The sequence below is a fragment of the Meleagris gallopavo genome, chromosome 8, assembly GCF_000146605.3.
Source record: "Meleagris gallopavo isolate NT-WF06-2002-E0010 breed Aviagen turkey brand Nicholas breeding stock chromosome 8, Turkey_5.1, whole genome shotgun sequence".
NCBI classification, from domain to species: Eukaryota; Metazoa; Chordata; class Aves; order Galliformes; family Phasianidae; genus Meleagris; species Meleagris gallopavo.
The window spans coordinates 26353656-26371809 of NC_015018.2; the positions used below are offsets into that span (position 1 = coordinate 26353656).

The following is an 18154-nucleotide window of genomic DNA, read 5'->3' on the forward strand; positions in this document are numbered from 1 at the left end:
GCGGCGAGGCGAGGCGCGGCCAGGCCATGTCGTCCGATTTCGAGAGCTACGAGCAGGACTTCGCCGTGCTGACGGCCGACATCACGGGCAGGATCGGCCGGGTGCCCAAGCTGCTCGGAGGTGAGCGGCGGGGCCGGGAGCCGCCGGCTGCACGGAGCCTCCCGGTGGCGGAGCGGGCACGGCGCTGGTGGAGCCGTCGCCGAGCGGCCGTGAGCCGCGCTCCGTGCTGAGGGATCGGCCCTTGGTCTCTGTTAGGCTGAGCGAGTGCATGGGCTGAGCTTGTGCGAGGTTTCGTCCGAATCGGTGCTTTTGCTGCCTGCTGTCAGGGCAGTTGAGGCTGTGCTGACTCGCATGTAAGAGGAAATCGGTGCTTGTGTACGCCGAGGTGTTTGTCACCCGCTGCTGTACTCATGCGTGACGTACCCTTGCAGGCATGTCTGTGAGTGTGAGGAAGAGAGATAGAAATAAGACTAACCCAGCAGCTGAGTGTGAATCTGTGCTCTGATGTGGTGCTCCTGAATGGAGCAGAGGGAAGCTGAAATTGGGTTTCCTCATCTCTTCCTCACGCAGCTCACCTCAATGAAACCTCTGTATCCGTTTCACTGCCTCTGTTTCCCAAAGTTTTAGGATGCTCAGACTGTGGGAGTGCGTATCATACAGAGAGGGTGTCACAGCACGCGTGCTAATGGTATGCTTTTCTATGTGACTAAAGGACCGAAGTGTAATGTCTTGTTTTTAGGGTGGTGAAGCGATGAAGTAAATTCTTTAAAGAGAATTTTAAGGTGGTTAACTGGAACATGTAATCTCAGTGCATTGCTAAGCCAAAGGTCCAGAATGCATTTAAAATGAGTGAATAGGGATTTTCATAGAATCATAGAGTCACCAAGGTTAGAAAAGACCTACACAATCATCCAGTACAGCCGTCCACCTATCACCCGCAGTTCTTACTAAACCATGTCCACGTGTAAACATCTGTTTGGTTCTTGAGTCGTAGAGTCATAGAATATCTCGAGTTGGAAGAGACGCACAAGGATCATCAACTCCTGGCTCCACACAGTGCTATGCAAAAATCAGTCCATATGTCTGACAGCATTGTCCAGGCGCTTCTTGAACTTTGGCAAGCTTGGTTCTGGGAGGTTATATCTAATTCTATGACAAGAAATTAGAAGGTCTCCTGATAAATTGAAGTTTTGATAAATTGGAGTTCAGTGACCAATCATAGGCACGGCTAAAGGATGAGAAGCTTTGCCTCCTCCTTGACTTAGCAAAGCAAAAAAAATTCTCTCTTCAAAGTCAGCCACCTTATACACTCTAGAGAGGCTTTGGAGCTTAAATATGAAATTAATAAGGAACATTGTCCTCACTGATGACGTAGCTTGGAAGCAACAGGCTTTGAATTCATAATTCTTTAAGTGGCCACTAGAAATGTGATTTTTTTGTTGTTGGTTTGTTTGTTTGTTTTTTAGAAGTTACTGTCTTATCAGAGGAGAAGGAATGCATGTTCCCTGTGGGATCAATAGTTTGGTACTGAGCTGAATGGCCTCAAAATAATACAACAGCTAATTTATTATTTTAAGAGCTGGCTTTTCCATGTTAGCATTTGAGGCTAGTCTTATATATCTTGGGCTGGCTTGCTTTATGGCTCCTTCTTGCATTGTACTTTTGTGGATAAAGTGCTTTAGTTTTCAGAACTGTTCTGTCTTTCTTCAGCAAAATGTTCACTTATGACTTTAAACCAAACTGCAGTCTTAGCTAGTAGAGGCATTTTACCACCTGGGTACGCAAAAACACAACTCTGGCTATGATGAACACTTTAAGTAGAAATATTTTAAATGCACATTTTTCCCTTGTTTCTTACTAGGAATATTTGCAAGATCAAAACTTCATCACCAGAAGTCCCAGTTAGTTCTTGTGGAGATGGCTTGGAGAGCCTCAGAAAGAGGAGTATGATTCAAAGTGGGAGGGGGACATGAGGAGAGATGCACGTGAGGTGGCATTTTTCAGCAGCAGTGATTTGACAGAGATTGCTGATGGCCTTCTTCCTCCACGCTGGAAGAAGCAGGATGAGAAGTGTAAGGACTTGTGTTACTCCTGAATAATACAGAGAGATCTCCCAAAGTCTAGAGACAGATTTATTTCCTCCTCCTTCCTGAGATGGACCTGCTCTAAGATTCGTGTGCAGTTGGAGAAATACTGGTTAATTGTTTTGCTATTATACCTGCATGCAGTGTTGACAGGACTTGATGCTGTCTTACATCTAGAAGGATGATGGCTCAACAAACAATCCTGTTGTCACAGAGGCATAAATAGTTCAGCAAGAAATGTAACAAAGACACTCTGATACTGCAGTAACAATAAGCAGCAGGGACAGTAGAACGTCTGAGGAAGAAATATCTTCTGTTGAGCCAAGCACCGCCTGGAGAATTAAAGAAAATGTTTTAAATTGAGAAATGGCTTTTGAGTAGATTTTCTGTGATGCTGCAGGTCTTTGGAGAATGAAGATCTTGACTGATGTGTTTTATTAATGTTCCTCAGTGTTGTCGAGAAACATCTGTCTTGTGGTTTGACCAAATATTTATATCGATTTTAATTGCTTCATCTGAAAGAAAATGTTCTCAGTACAGATTGAGATATTTAGCCTTTTTCCAGCATAGTAGCCTCTGTGAGGTGATGTTTTTGACTGGAGGGCTGATACATGATATGTGCATCTTCTACTGGGCAGTCAAAGCACTGTACATCAGGTTTAACTGAAGAAAGTTCTACCATTAATTTTCTGTTATATCCCTGTAATGCAGTTTGCCATTTCTGTTTTATGGCTGGCTCTTTATGCTGTGCCTCTGGAATCCAGTCTTGCAGCTCAAAGAGAAATGGAACAGTAAATGGATTTTTCTTTGTCTTTACTTTTGGACAGTAAACTCTGGCAAAGTGGTATTAGGGTAAACCACCTCAGCCAGTGTAGTGAAATCTGCAAGTGTTCTGCAAACTGAAGTTCTTTGTTACTTAGACTTTTCCTTAGCGTGTACTTATAAAAAAAAGCAATTCCACAAGCAATGAAATGTCCTTTACTGTAAGTTCATGTCAGAGATGCATTACCTTTCTACACTTGTAGGTTATCTGCCTTTCTGTCACAGTGCCTAATGCACGGGCAAAACTGAAAGAACAGAGGAAAATGTAATAAAAACTGGTGTTATTTACAAAAGTGGTACAACCTTGTGTACACATTCAGGATTCTTTGCAATCCTTACTCAGATTCCTTACTTTTGTTTCCATTCTTTATACTTTACTTATGTGAACAGTTAAGATATACAAGCCAAGTGCAGCATTTTCTTAACAGCTTTCTGTGTGGCAGCGCAAGAACAAAAATTACATTCTAAGTTTAGATATCTTTGGTGTAACATTTCTTTTTATTTTTCTAGAGGATATTGCCAGTTCTGAATTAAGAGAAAAGTTATGTACATATATATATAAAAAATACTTAGTATTTTATATAATGGAAGTGTACTTTAAGTTACATTTAAGTTTACATTAAATAAGCAGATTGGAAACTACTAAAACAAAGCAGGGTAATGCACAGTAACATGAGAATCTTTAATTGGATCACAGCTTGTTTGTCCTGATCTGCTAGATCTGCAGCAAGCTTCCCTTACTCTGAGCTTGTCTGCATACAGTCTCTGTGCACATCTTGTGGATGTCGTGTCTTCTCTTTCTGTGGGCATTCTGACTGTGGAAAAACAGTGCTTGTTTCTTAGGCATAGGCATGGCATTAAGACTGAAACTAAGTGAATGAATCCAGCTGTAGCATTTCATGCTTCTTTTGCTGGCATCAACAACAGGCCTAGATGTACTGGCAGTACTAGGTGGAAGAGTTGCTTAAATATCTGCAGAGTAGATGCAGATGATTGTATTGTGCATTTGAAGAAGGAGTTGGATGTTGTTATAGGTCTGGAGTTCAATGACTGATGAACATTTTGTTATAGATTCCTTCCAGTGTTCATGTACCAGCAAAGGAAACATCACCATTGTCTAAATAGCACAGAGAATCAGAAGCTTAATACTAAAATTGCACTGATAGCAGTTGAGTTGGCACAGGAATTTGTATTTTTATGTTCAATAAATCATCTGCTGAATGTAAATGACTGTATTAGATTTAATGAGCTTAGCAATAGGGTAACTGAGTATTCAGTGAAATGCTAGGTAGCTCATGTAAGTACACACAGAATTTGAACAGCATAAAATATCTTCAAAATAATACTACTCCCCTGAAATTTAGGAATATAAGGTTGTTTAATTTAATGTGTATGAAAATTGTAATCCACTGAAACTCAGGGATGTACTGAAATTGCTATAGTACGTTTATTTTCTGCTGCTGTATTTGTAATTTTATTTGAGCTTCAATAAAATGGTGTTGTGCATTTTATCTCTTATGTTGTTTTTTCCTTGGTCCAATGGCATCTTGCCTGCTTCCAGGTGAATGGAGGAACAGGTGTTTTGGGAAGCTGAGTAGGGGAATTGAAATGTATGGACAAGGAAGCAGATTCTCTTTTGAGTTCGTTATGTTCAGAAGATAAATGTCTTGCCATTAGTTTTTCTGATTTGAGTGCTGTCATGAGAATTTAGTGGGAAATTTATGAAAGACACTAGCAAAGAATGTAAAGTGCTGCACAGAAATGAGCATCTCCCCCACCTTCTGCTATAGTAGCATCTGCCAGACATGGCAGTGTGAATTCAAGATTGCCAAGGAAGATGGTCTTTTTCCATGGCTTCAGGTTTGTAGAGAGCATAACTTGATGAAATTCTGGGCCTCTTTCAAGGGTAAGAGGGAAGCTCAGTTTGTGAGGATTTAAAGGTGAGCTCTTTTATTTTTGAAAGGATTCAAGTGCTTCCTTCTCACTTCCATCACTGGTACAGTTCTCATTACTCAGAGGGTATCACCATTTGACAATATGTTGAGACATTTTGTTTCGTTCTTACTACTACAACATACACACACCTCGGTTTGCTCATACAGGATATGATGATGAAGTCAAAGTGGAGTCTCTTTTAGCTCTTGGTGAACCTCATTGTCACTGGGCTGCGTGTTTATCCAGACCTGTCTCAGGAGTCCTTGCTAACATTCCAGCTGGCTGTTCTTGAGAACTTGGGCTTCTTTGAGAGGAATTCTTCCTTAGTTAAGGACTTCAGATCGTAGTCTCAATTTGGACTGGAAATGAGTTCCCCACATACTCCACAATACCATAGCAGCTTCTTGGGTGATAACCCAGAGCATATGCTTTGTTCTTGAGAAGCTGCCACGCACAGGATGGTGAATCTCAGAAGATAGTTGTTCTAGTCCGTGCCTTGCCTGTTATTTGCAAAGATCTCTGCGCTGTGTTTTAGGTGGAAATGTGATCCTGAACTTGATCCTCCCTGTAAGCAGTGCTCCAGTATATGTAACTGAAGAAGGATATACCATGATGTTACCCTCAGCGAGTACACTGGGTAAATGAGAGAATTAGAAGAGATGGTAGAGACTAGTTCTGGAGGAGATGAAGATGAATAGGCCCGTGCAAATGTAATGCAAGGTGTTTGTAGCACTAATGAGAGGACTCAGCTGAAATTCAACTTGCTTACACTGGGATTGCTCTGTCAAAATCTCTGCAGCAAAATATTCCTTTCAGGACTAGTTCTGTTGTTTTTAAGGAAGGCTTTTTTAAGGGCACAGGTTGCTTTTTGTGTCAAGACTTGTGTTACTGATTACTGCCTTGGCATCCCCTGATTTCCTGCCTTATTGCTACGTATAACTTATAACAGACTATAGTATTTTTTTATTTTTAACTTTTATTACTTAACTATGTTTTTACTGCTACTATAAGGTGTTGTGGTTTTTTTTGTGATTCTTGTGACATTTCATTTTTTTTCCTGTTGAAGCAAAAGGACCAGGGCTAAGGAGGAGAGGAATAGAGACCTCATTAATCTTCAGTTCCTGGACTCTCTGTAATTGGATTGCTTGCTGTTGTTTTTTTTTTCAACTTCTACCTAATAAATAGGATAAATCTTTAAATACAAATATTTATCCATTTGGCTCGAATATATGCTTTCTCACTTGAATTTGTACACACCCAGCATGTACCTGCTAAGGCAAAACTCATACACCTGGAGGAAAGATAGCTGCTTTCAGAACTAGCAAGCACTGGAAAAAAAGGCAGAAGACTCCAAGCATTCCCCATTCGCTCTCTCTCTCTTTTTTAATTTGCAAATGTGGCTATTATAGTATGTGTTTATGTCACACAGTGAATCCCTTGAGTAAGTTCTAACTTGCAAGCTTACTTTGAAATACTGTATGTTTCTCATGGCAAGACCACAGTTACATTGGTATCTTCACAATTGTTTTTCAGATGAAAAGAAGCAGATGGTTGCAAATATTGAGAAGCAGCTTGAAGAAGCAAGGGAACTGGTACGTTGTGGCTTTTTGTAAGCTAACTGTAAATTGCTGGAGAAAACTGGTATCATTAGTGGTAACATTTAACTCACCTGATTCTCTAAAAGTTTTTAATAGTAGTATAATAGAGTATGAAATATTTGAGAATATGATGTACTCAAGAGGAGTGTATAAAAAAGTTAATCTTGTGTTAAGTGATTTAAAGCTTCTATTATTACTGCAAGATACTAGAAGTTGTTTCAGCCTTTGAGTTGGAAATAAGGTCTTGTACTTTAAAAAATGAATTAAATGTTTTTATACCTAATATATTTTTTCTTCAAGGACCTGTATATCTGTTTGATTTGATCTGTCCAGTTGTCTTGTAATAAGTCCTGTTTTCTCTTCTAGCAAGTGAGACAAAAGATATTTAGCTGTTTGATGTGAAACGAATAAAGGTAGTTTGAGGTACTGAGCGTTAGTTAGTGGTCCACACTGATGGAAGAATACAATACACGATAAGCATCTATGGCTTTTTCTGTTTTGTTTCCACTGCAAATTGTCTTATACTCCAAGTGGATGGAGTATAAAAATAAAGTTTTGTAGTTGTGGAGTAACTGAGTAAAGGTATAGCAGTTGAGATTGATTGACTTTTTTCCACATGCCAATAGTTCTTTGCCTGAAGGTGTTTTTGTGTATTGTTTGCAAATGTACTCATTTGGTCTATCTGATGTCAGAAATATAATCTGATTTTTTGGGATAAGGAAATGAAATTAGTTCCACTGGTGTGAAAGTTCTTCAAGTTGAGCACTTTAAATCAATGATTTGATTACTAACTAAATAGTAATATTGAAAATCACTTTCTAAAGTTTGTGGCATAGAAAGAAAAAGGTTTTTGATGTGTTTACATTCCAGGTGCTTTTAGAGTAATGGCTGAATTAGTCTTGTAAGCAGAGCATTGAAATAGGACCCAGGAAAGCTGAATCTTGGTGGAACCCCACTGCAGGTTTACCTGATGAGGATGACAAAAGACCTAACCTCTCTCATTCAGTATTGTCAGTGAGAAATACAGTAAAACTGTGTATGGTAAAACTGCTGTCCATGTCATGAGGCTGTTAGGAGAGTATATTAAGGTCTTTGGGGCACTTTCATTTGCAAAAAGCTGTAGGAAAATAAGAATGTAGAAGTGCTTTTCATCTCCTTTTCACTGCAACTTGACATGGCAAAAAAAAGACATAGCACTACAGGGAAATTGCAGCATGGGTGTTATGTTGAAAAATCGCTCAAATTTGGTTCTCTAATCAAAGTAAGATTGGAAGGAACAGAAATTGAGTTAATGGTTCATTAGTTTCCTTCTTATGTCAGAAAAAATTCATCTACATTTTACTTATTATGACAGTAAAAACTAAATCTTTATATCTACATTTTCATCCTAATGATGATCTTGATTTCATATACTGACTTTCCTTTCACGCTTTTGTTTTAGATCTTGTTGCTAATGCTGCTAGACAGGTGCTTAATTCAATTATTGGCTTTAAGTAATTACCTTAGATGTTTGTGATTAATGTCAAGGCTGGGTTTAAAATCAATTTGAACAAACCTGATAATAACAGAACTGATTAAAAAGATCCTTTTTTGAATGAAAATCTACGCTAGAAAGCCAAAATAATCCTAATTCTTTGGCATTGATAGTTTTTGTACAAGGGCTTGTTTTTCCTCTTGTCCGATTAAAGCTTGGCTTATTTTGTTTTGGTTTATTTCCTAATTGGTTAAGAAACAACTTTCTTATAAATATTATTGTAGAGATATTTTATTTACACTGACTAATCACTGATTGTTTTAAAACACTGTCTGCTTTGTTTGGGTAGCATTGCTGGTGTAATTCATTTGATCTGTATGCAGAACTGACACCAAAATGTTACTCCCAGACTACCTTGTAAAACCATAGCTACTGAGTAAGAGATTTCTGGAGATAAATCCTGTCGTTCCTGCATCCCATGCAGAGTGTCACAGAATTGTAGAATATGCTGAGTTGGAAGTGACTCAGAAGGATTGAGTCTGACCCCTGACAGGACCATCCAAAATCCAAGCTCTATGTTTAAGAGCATTGTCCAAGTGCTTCTTGAGCTCCAGCAGCTCAGTGCCGTCCCTCTGCCTCGGGCAGCCTTTTCCATGCCCACCTCCCTCTGGTGCAGAACCTTTCCCTAACCCCCAGCCCTCCCCAGATGCAGCTCCATGTGTTCCCTCAGGCCCTGATGCTTTCCCCAGAGAACAGAGCTCAGTGCTGCCCCTGTGCTCCCTGTGAGGAGCTGTGAACTGCCATGAGGACTCTCCTCGACTCCTCTACTCTGGACTGAGCAAACTCAGGGACCTCAGCACTCCTCACACCTCTTGCCCTCCACACCCTTCCCTATCTTCATAGCCTTTGTTTAGTTGCTCTCAAATAGTTTTGTGTCCTTTGTATATTCTGGCACCCAAAACTGCACGCAGTACTTCAGGTAGGGCCAAACCAGAGCATCTGCAAGATTTTTCACCGGGTTTTTAAGATAGATGAACGTTGAGATAAACTTCAGTGTAAAATGAGGTTGTATTTAGGTTCATATCTGCTTGGACCACTGTCTTCTGCATGGACTGGCATGGAGATTTATCACTACAGCCACAAAATGGACCTGTTTAAAGTCATGATAACACCCACTCACCACTCCCCTCCCCTCCCCATCTCCACCCCCACCTCAGATAAATATGGATTCTTTGTCACTGCCTGTAACATTTTCAGGAACATCACAGATGTCTCTTAGACTTCATGCTCTCTGATACTCACTGTTTAGAATGAGGATTTTGGATACTGTGTACTGTGATCTGATCATGGCTGCAATAGATGTATTCGTTTGGGAGATGGCTTCATTTTTATTTAATAGAAAAGAATTGAGACTTCATTAAAATATCCTGATCTTGCACGTATAAATAGATGTAAGCGAAACATTTTCTATGCTTATGGAATGTTCAAGATAAAGTCTATTGGCATGAAATGATAAGAAATAAACCATTTACTATAGCTATCAGTTTAATTTATAATACCCCTTTGGAAAGTTAAGCCTGCACCAAAGAACTGGGTAGAAACAGCTTTGTATGTTTCAATTCATTACTGACTATTTAATTAAAGTCAGCTTTACAGTTTATTATCAAATACCATTTTGTATAATCAGAATAGATCAGACTGAATGACTTTCCAGTTTCTGGTAATTCACTTGATTAAATTCAGATGCTTTTTTTATGTCATGAGGATGAAATCTCAAAGTGTAAGCTAGTGATTATGTAGGAATAAACTGTAACTATCACTTGTGAAGACCTGTAACCAGAAGCTTGGGACCTTAATTGAAAGGCATTTCTGTTCCAATGCTGTATTGCTCAGCTGAGATCAGTGGGAGGTGAGTAAATATTGTTTCAGGTATTTACAGCAACCAAGGAGAGCTGTTCTTTTATCTTTTTAAAGTAAGTTGGAAAGATTTTAAAAGTAGGTATGGGAGTTTTTTAGCTGTGCACAACAAAATTCCTGAGGAGCCAGCACTGTGTAAAGGTGTTTCCTTAACCCAGTGGGCAGGTAATTAGCAGGCGAGTCAGCCCTGGTTTATAACTCCTTTTGATTTTCTGTAACCTGATGTCATATTCTTGCATTTCAGGCCCTTAAAGTTCTGCATGTCAAAAATAAGTAGCAAAACCATTTTAAAGATAAATTCTCTGACATTTTATGCATTCAACTGTACACCAGTTCTTGAACAATATTTTTATTACAATTCTAAAATCCAGTTGTTTAATGTATCTGCATACAGATTTGGGATGTAGATTTATGCAGCCAGTTCAGAAAGCTCAGGCTACTTAATGCTGCCGAGTAAGCAGAAAGGTACAATAATTATTTTATTACACATAGAAATGGTTGGTAGATAAAATTTTATGTATTTATGTGTCTCTGTATAAAATGTGTGTGTATACAAAGATAAATAAAATACAGTTTGTAAAACCCCACAACTAGTTGGAGGTTGGATGTCTTCTCCATGATGTTCGTTAGTGTATTCACTGCCTTTGAAACCGCAATTCAGAAAGGTTTAAATAGAATCATTTTTTTTAAAATGTTAATAATGCCAGTTTTGTCATTAATTAGTTGACTTTATGCTGTGTAAAGATTTTTCTAACATAGCTCTATACTGTCAATAGGATTGACAACACTTTTCTTGACAGAGAATATGTTTCTTGGTATTTGTGAGCATTTAGTTAAACAGGCTGGTAGGGTGGTTTGGGTTAGAAGATCATCTAGTTCCAACTCCTGTCATGGTCAGGGACACCTACAAATACAAATTCCTTCTTGCTATAATTATAACTTTAACTTACATCTCCCTGCTTTTACTTGGTAGCTCGAGCAGATGGAGCTTGAAGTCCGAGAGATCCCACCTCAAAGTCGGGGAATGTACAGCAGTCGAATGAGAAGCTACAAACAAGAAATGGGAAAACTTGAAGCTGATTTCGTGAGTTTTTATCCTACCTTGTAGAGATAGCATCCATGAGATTTTTTTTTAATGTAATAATACAGTTATTCAAGCAACTGGGTGGATTTTTTAACTAGGATGCCGTTAAACATTGGGAGTATTTATGCTGTAGGAACAATAGTCAGCTTTTAACCCTGTTTCTCGAGGAAAGGCTTGTAGAACTTGAGAATTAATACTTAAAATATAGTGTAAGTTTACTCTGCAGAGAAAATAATGATTCATTTAAAACAGTGTGTAGCAATGTGGCAGTAGCATGAAAAGCAATATAATCACCAACTTAGGGAATTTTTGAATGTGGGTTATCTCATGTCCACTTAATGTCTTACTGTGATTTCTTCTTTCCATTCCACCTAGATTATTCTTGGTATTTTGTACAAGTATATTCTAAATACTAAATTTTTCAAATAATGGATACAAACCAACAAGATTCTCTTGTCTAAGGGCTTCTGCTGCAGTTGTCCTTTTGTGTGTGTGTGTGTGTGTGTGTGTGTGTGTGTGACTACCATTTGCACTGAATAGATTTACACAGAGACAAAACTGTTTCCTCTGAAGTCCTGAAAAGGTTCAAAGGGATTGCAAAATATGGGGAAATGCTTTGTTAATTGGCAGCAGCTCAGTTCCTGCAGGGTAGGGAGAAAGAAAGAAATGTTGGAAAATTCTTTTCCATTTGCTAGAGAAGTGTGAATTTTCTCGGGAATGCTGGAGGCAGTTTATTCCTTCAGGGGAGAAGAGCCAATGTTTGTACCCGTAGCCAGGAAATCCAGCTGACTGTCATTCCTCTGTGCTTCTGCCAAGTTTTGAGGAGTTGCACAAAAATGTATTAGCAAGAAGGTGGCTGTAATTTTGTAAAGTTTGAGGAATGTTAGGATAAAAAGACTTGCATTGAAATTTTAGATGATTTCATGCTGTTCCCCTCTAGGAAGTGTGTATGGCCCTGTTGGGTAAACAGGGGCTTCCAAAAGAGAACAATTTTTAGGCCAGGAGTGAATGTTATTTATCTCCTCAGGGGCGGGAGAATTCCCAGTCAACATTTTTATTTTTATTGCTGGCTTATTTCTCTATGCAGCCAGAAGAGGGAAATTGGTGCTCATGTTTCCAGGCATTTGGGAATGGGAGAGTTCAGAACTGGATGCTCTTTATGGAAGAAGAGAAATGAGCATATGTGGAAGAAGTGTGTCAGAACACGAGGAGTTCACATAATTGTAATATGTATATGTTTTGTATATCCTTCAATCGTATGTATATGACTGAAGAACATAAGGATTTGCTAAGAGTGAGGGAGCCAAAAAAAGAGTGGAAAAAATTTGTATAGAAAACAAAATGTTGTTTCAACTAAATTCCCTTTATTATCCCAGTTCCTAGGCACTAACATTTTTGCTAATTTTGTATCTGAGTGTTAGAGAATCTTTCTGGCTTATTCTCCAGACAAATAACAAGTTATTGGAAACTATATAACAAAGTGATTCAGTTGTGAGTTCAAAGGAGGAGAGGAGGAAGGAAAGGAAATGTTATTTTGACTCTTTAAAAGTGCTGTCTGGAGGGCCACTGAAGGCGGGAAGTTGAAAATATTTGCTGAAATGAAAGTGCTTTTGTGTGTTCTGTCTGAATGTTGACTTGAATGAGTTGTGACCTGTTTGATTGTAAGCAAAGCATGTAGAGTTTCTTTAAGAGCTTTAGCAGGCCTTTAGAGAAAGCAGATCTTAGAATTTTAAAATGAATTCACTTTTACAGATGAAGGGAAATCTTTAGTTTAGAATGATACTGGCAGTTTCAGGTTAGGATCAGCTTACAGGTTTGCTGCTGGAAGTTCTCATGTCTTCCAAAAGGCATGCAGATGTGAGTTTGCAAAGTTACGTGTTGTTCTTTATAAATGGATTGGAATCTCAGCTGGATCCCGTTGTACTTGACTTGGCCTTTTGTCCTGTGTGAAAGAACATGTCTGCTGAGGAGAGGACATCTCTCTGCCATCTTGAAGTGTATATTTCATTTAAATAAATAGTGTTTGTGAAATGAATTGCAAAAATTATATCGCTTAGTATGCAGTCTTTTTAAGTGACTTCTATATTTGAAATGTGAAGTGAATGCAGAACTGGGACTGGTATATTTCATTTATATTCATCTTAATGAATATGAGCCTTGATCTTGCAAATTTGACCTCACCCAAGCAGGTATGAAGAACAGCAGCACAGCAACATATTTAAAAGTTAGAAGTAAATATGAGGAATGTAGACTGTTCACTCCTTACTTGGAAGATACTCAACATTCGTGTTTCTGATATGTAATATCTAATGGGGGAGTTTTTTTGATCTTGGGCAGTATGTGAAAAAAAAATGACAAAAAATTGGACTGTCACTTGCTTATTACTTCAGTTTATACTATGGAATCTTGATGAACATATCATGGTTTGTTGTGGTACTTACTGGTTGTTGGTTTGGTTGTTGTTGTTTTTTTTTCATGCACATTATTATATCAGAAATATAGCCTAAAAAAATATGGGTTTGAGCTTAGTCAAGCTGCACTTTGAAAAGTTAATCCAAAAATGGCTGTTAATTCTTTGGTCAAATGAGAACAAGCTGTAAAGAGAGATTTATTTCCATTCTTTGCAGGCTTTATTGTGTTGAGTCTCACACACAGTTACTTATAGCAGTACCCTGCAGTCCAAAGGTGTGTTTAGAGGCAGTTACATCTACGCCATGCACTGTATTGTACATGGGTAATTTGTAACCCACTAGTTGTATTGAGTGATGTCAGAGGAGAAAAAACTGACTTGTTCCATCTTATTGCATACCTGTTACAAAGTAACAGTGTGAATCAAAACAAAGATAGTTCATTTCGATAATTTAAGGTATTCAGATACCGGAGCACTGTGATTACACATGGGGGAAAAATAAAAATGAAACTATGACACCTCAACCAAAGCTGGAGGCTAAACGATGGTTTCTGTTGCTCACATCCATGCTGTGCAGCCTTCCTTGGGAAGAGTCCGTTCTGTAGCAAACAATTCTTCTGATTTGTGAAGAAAATCCAGGTATGGCCATGCCAGATTACACCAATTGCTGCTGATGTAGTTCCAGCAGCAAGTACTTAGAGAGAAACATAGGAAAAGGACAAGAATGAAGTGGTATTTCTATTCAAGAAAGCTGTGTGCACGTCAAAAGGCAAGTTTCAGGGTTGCTTACGATAGTCCATGAACATCTATCATGATGAAATTCAACTGTTTGGTAAAGGTTGTGTGTTTGTTTCTTTTAACTTTGAAAAGAAGATAATCAAACCAGTAATGTATTATCAGTACAGCACCTTTATAGTGGGGTTTCATTTTTGTTAGGTACTGAAAACTGTAGTCCCCAGACTTCAGTGACTCTTGGGCTTGTGCTCCGTGCAGGCTTGCTGGGCTGCAGAGGCAGTGGTAATGGCTCTATCTTGTGGCCTGAAGTGGAGTTGCATACCATGTATGTGTGTCTGCTGGCTTCATTTTGGGACAACCTACTAAGAGTTTCTGAAATTCTAGTTTCCTACAACTTTTTTTGCTCCTTTTTTTGTTTTTTTTTTTTCCCTACACCTACAAAGGCATCATCTTGTGGTTTAAGCTGGTAAATATTTTGTTCTCGATTATTCCATGTGCATAATGTCCACGGTGACCAATTGCATGAAGCTATAAATGCAAACAAATGCCTTTATTTAATTGTAATGGGGGGTTATTAGAAAGAAGGGGATAGACTCTTTAGCAGGATCTGTTGTAATAGGATAAGGGGAAGTGGTTTCAGACTAGAAGATGAGAGATTTAGATTGGGGAAAAAAGGAAGACGTTTTTTACACCGAGCACTGAAGCAGGTTGTCCAGAGAGGGCGTAGATGCCCTGTCCCTGGAAACACTTGAGGTCAGGCTGGAAGAGACTCTGAGCACCTGATCAGTCCGTGTAGGTGTCCCTATTCATTGCTGGGGAACCCAGATGACCCTTCAGGGTCCCTTCCAACTCTAACAATTCTATTTTTCTATGATTTTTATTTTTTTTTCAAATAGGCATTTTTTTTCCATTTATTACCCCAAAACTTAAGGTACCTGAAGTACCCAGGGAACTTTAAACACTAGGAATATACGGTAGTAGAAAGCTGTCTGGATTTTACCAATTCACTTTGATCAGAATCCCAGTTTGTATGAAACTGTAACTATCTAAACATAGCAAATGTGTGGTTATCGGTTATTCATCCCAAGGGTTCATTGTACAGACACAATATCAGGACAGTGAAAAGCTTACAGTTGAAGTATGAAGCATTCAAATAGATGAGGGAATATAAAAATCCAGTCAGATTGTATTATGTAATAATGGTAACCAAAGGTAAAATTTGCAGGCTTTAGTTCAGTCAGTAGTGAAAATACATATTCATGTTGCGTACATCCTTCAGGTTTTGTTTAAATTGTTAAAATGATAACTATTGTTAAGCTTTCAAAGCGTTTAAGGTGATAAGCAACAGGAAGGGGCTCCTTTTTCTGGCTCTGAGAAGTACCAACGTACTGCAGAAACTGACCTGAGGGAACAGCTACAGTTGTGCCAACCATCATCTGGCTGCTTTTTGCCAGTACTACTGCCCTTATTTCAAATTCTGGCATCTACCCAGTCAAATATTCATGTGGTTACAAGCATAATAAAAGACACTTGTCAAAAGATGAGTTAGAGACCTATGTCTTTATTGCAGTCTTCCCCAGCTTTCCAGACTGAACTATAAGTTTGGCTATTGGACTGTTGTAGAGCAAAGCATTTCTTTATATTTAGAATTTCATAAAATGTGCAAGAGACTGACGTGTATAGCTTTGTAATTGCATCCCAGATGTTAAAAAGGAATTAGCTATCTATACATGTCATGTATGCACATGCACCCTGCATGGGCAGGCATGCCTGCAGTAAAAACCTGATCTTGTTGATCTTTTTAAAATCAGATTAGTTTTTGGAATGTGAATAGCACATTTCTTTTGTAACAGGGCTGGAAAGGGTTTGTTTTAATGCACATGAGATGAAACATGCGTTAAGATTCAGAAGAAAATGAAATATCTGACAATGTATTAACAATCTAATTTTGGGAAAATATTTCATAGACAAATGCTCCTTTGCTGTGCTATATTTAATATATATCATAGCCTTTTTGAGATAAGTAATCAGTCCACTATACTATACTAGTTGTTTTTTTTTTCTTTTTCCCCTTTTTTAATAACTTCTGATATTTTTGCTTTCTTGTCTGCTGTTGAATGTTACTTTAACTTCTTTTCTTCAGAAGAAGAAAATTCCACATTATCTTCAATTTGTGTTTGTGTCCCCACCTTGACGGGTTTGTGGTAGAAAAAGGTGGAGGCATCATTTGACGTTTTGCAATTACTTTATTTATACGACTGCTGTTTCAAATGGGAAAAAGTTGAGGTAAGAAAAATAATAATTATTATTATTTTTTTTAACATTCAAGGCCTTGACTGAGTTTTTAATGAAAGATTAAGCAATGCTATAACTTAGGTCTAGTGTAGAAAACTTGCCCTCATTTATTTACATCTAAAGATAATTTTTTTTTTGGTTTTGTGTGGTTGTACAGAGAGAAGGAATTTTGTTTCACCATGAAATTTACTCGTGATGACATGTTTTTCCTTAGAGGAAAACATGAAAGGCAGGAGTTAACATGCTTAATTTATCATTAACCTAAGGGGTTATGATCATTTTAACTGAGATTCCTGGGAGGCCAGATTGATGAAGCACACTGCACTTCCTCGGTTTTTAATGCAGTACCTTTGGGTGCTGTTTTCAAAGAGTACTCCCATGTTTGACCCATAAGGTGCATCTCATAAGATAATTTATAGAGATATTACTGGACAAGGACAACCAAGCAGCAAATTTCAGTTGTCTATCAAGTTAATTCCTTAATCACATTCTTCACTCAGCCAACTTCTACTTGATGCTCTTAGGAACTTTAGTACAACTCTGTCCAGAGGTAGGAAACTGGTGAGTTTTGTGGCACTTTTTTTGTTGGTCCTGATGCATATGATTTTAAGGAAAAAACGATTTGTGGAGCAAGAGCCTTGGCCCAACGATTACAAATAAAGGTATTTTTAGGAAACAATTTGGTGAGTCTGATGATGGTGTATGTGGCTGGGGCATGTTGACTCTCACAATGCGCTATAAACCTTCATGCTGCTCTCTTTCCTTGTTCCCTTCACAGAGAAATGTTAATTTATTAATCGAAGCCAAAAAGTAGTCTACAGCTGATGAAGTCCTTCTGTAAGATGTATTTTAAATCATATGATATAAATTCAGCCTGATGTCAGCTGTGGTGTAGGAACACATGCCTTTTTCACTAAGCATGTTTTCTCACCTGGCAGTCCTTAGACGTGTCTGAATGCCAACTCTCATCAGCCTTACCACGTATAGAACTGTGCTTTCTCCTTTCCCACATAATTTCTGTTCTTCTGTTAGAATTTCCCCTTCTCAAAGTAGGAGTATTGAATCTGTGCACTGGTCTTCATTGCCAGTACTGGAAGAAGCAGTGTCTGCTCAGAATTACTTACAACCAGGTGGAAAGTGAGGACTCTTCATATACAGAAGGTGAATGCTGTTTTTTGGGGGGGAGAAGGAGAGCTCTAATATTACATTCTTTCTCAGTGATTTTATGTATTAGTCAAGTAATGCCCTACCTTTCATGCAAAAAGAAGCAAGCTGTTGTCCTGCTTTTGATAGCAGCAGTGGTAAAGATCTTGCTGTTGTCTGTTGTGAAGACAAGTAAACAGAGCATATCTCACTCTTTTGTCATCATGTTGGCTCACTTGCACTCATGTAAGTAGAATTTTGATTTGCTTTTGTATCATGAGTTACAAACGCGAAGATTTTGAGAAAAACCATCAGACAAGCTGAGCAAACAATTCATTGCTTGCTTACTTTTCAGGTTAGAGCTACGCTCAAGTTTCTCATCATATTTTACTGTTGGTTTTTTTTGTTTTGTTTTGTTTTTCCCTAGCTAGAAGGAGGCTAATTTGTGTTTGACTGCAAAATAGGAAGAGACATTCTACCAAGAAAGCAAAAAAAGGAAAAGGTAGCATTTTGACACTGGGGAGGATTAATTACAGATCTTCTCAGATTTCTTGGTTTATTTCTTCTGAGACTGACACTAGATGGCACTGTTTGTTTGCAAAGTAAATTCCATATCCCCCCAGCTCCTTCCCCCCCCTCCAGTTTCTTTTTTCTTTT

At 38.4% G+C, this 18154-nt stretch overlaps 1 protein-coding gene across 1 annotated transcript; it reads left to right on the forward strand.

The window, feature by feature from the left end:
- Window positions 1-6: 6 nt before the first annotated feature.
- VTI1A (vesicle transport through interaction with t-SNAREs 1A) lies at window positions 7-13349 on the forward strand. The gene is made up of 4 exons (XM_010714760.3): window positions 7-120; window positions 6375-6433; window positions 10804-10914; window positions 12002-13349. The coding sequence occupies exons 1-4, from the start codon at window positions 27-29 to the stop codon at window positions 12089-12091; spliced, it is 354 nt and encodes a 117-aa protein (XP_010713062.1). The 5' UTR covers window positions 7-26; the 3' UTR covers window positions 12092-13349.
- Window positions 13350-18154: the final 4805 nt, after the last annotated feature.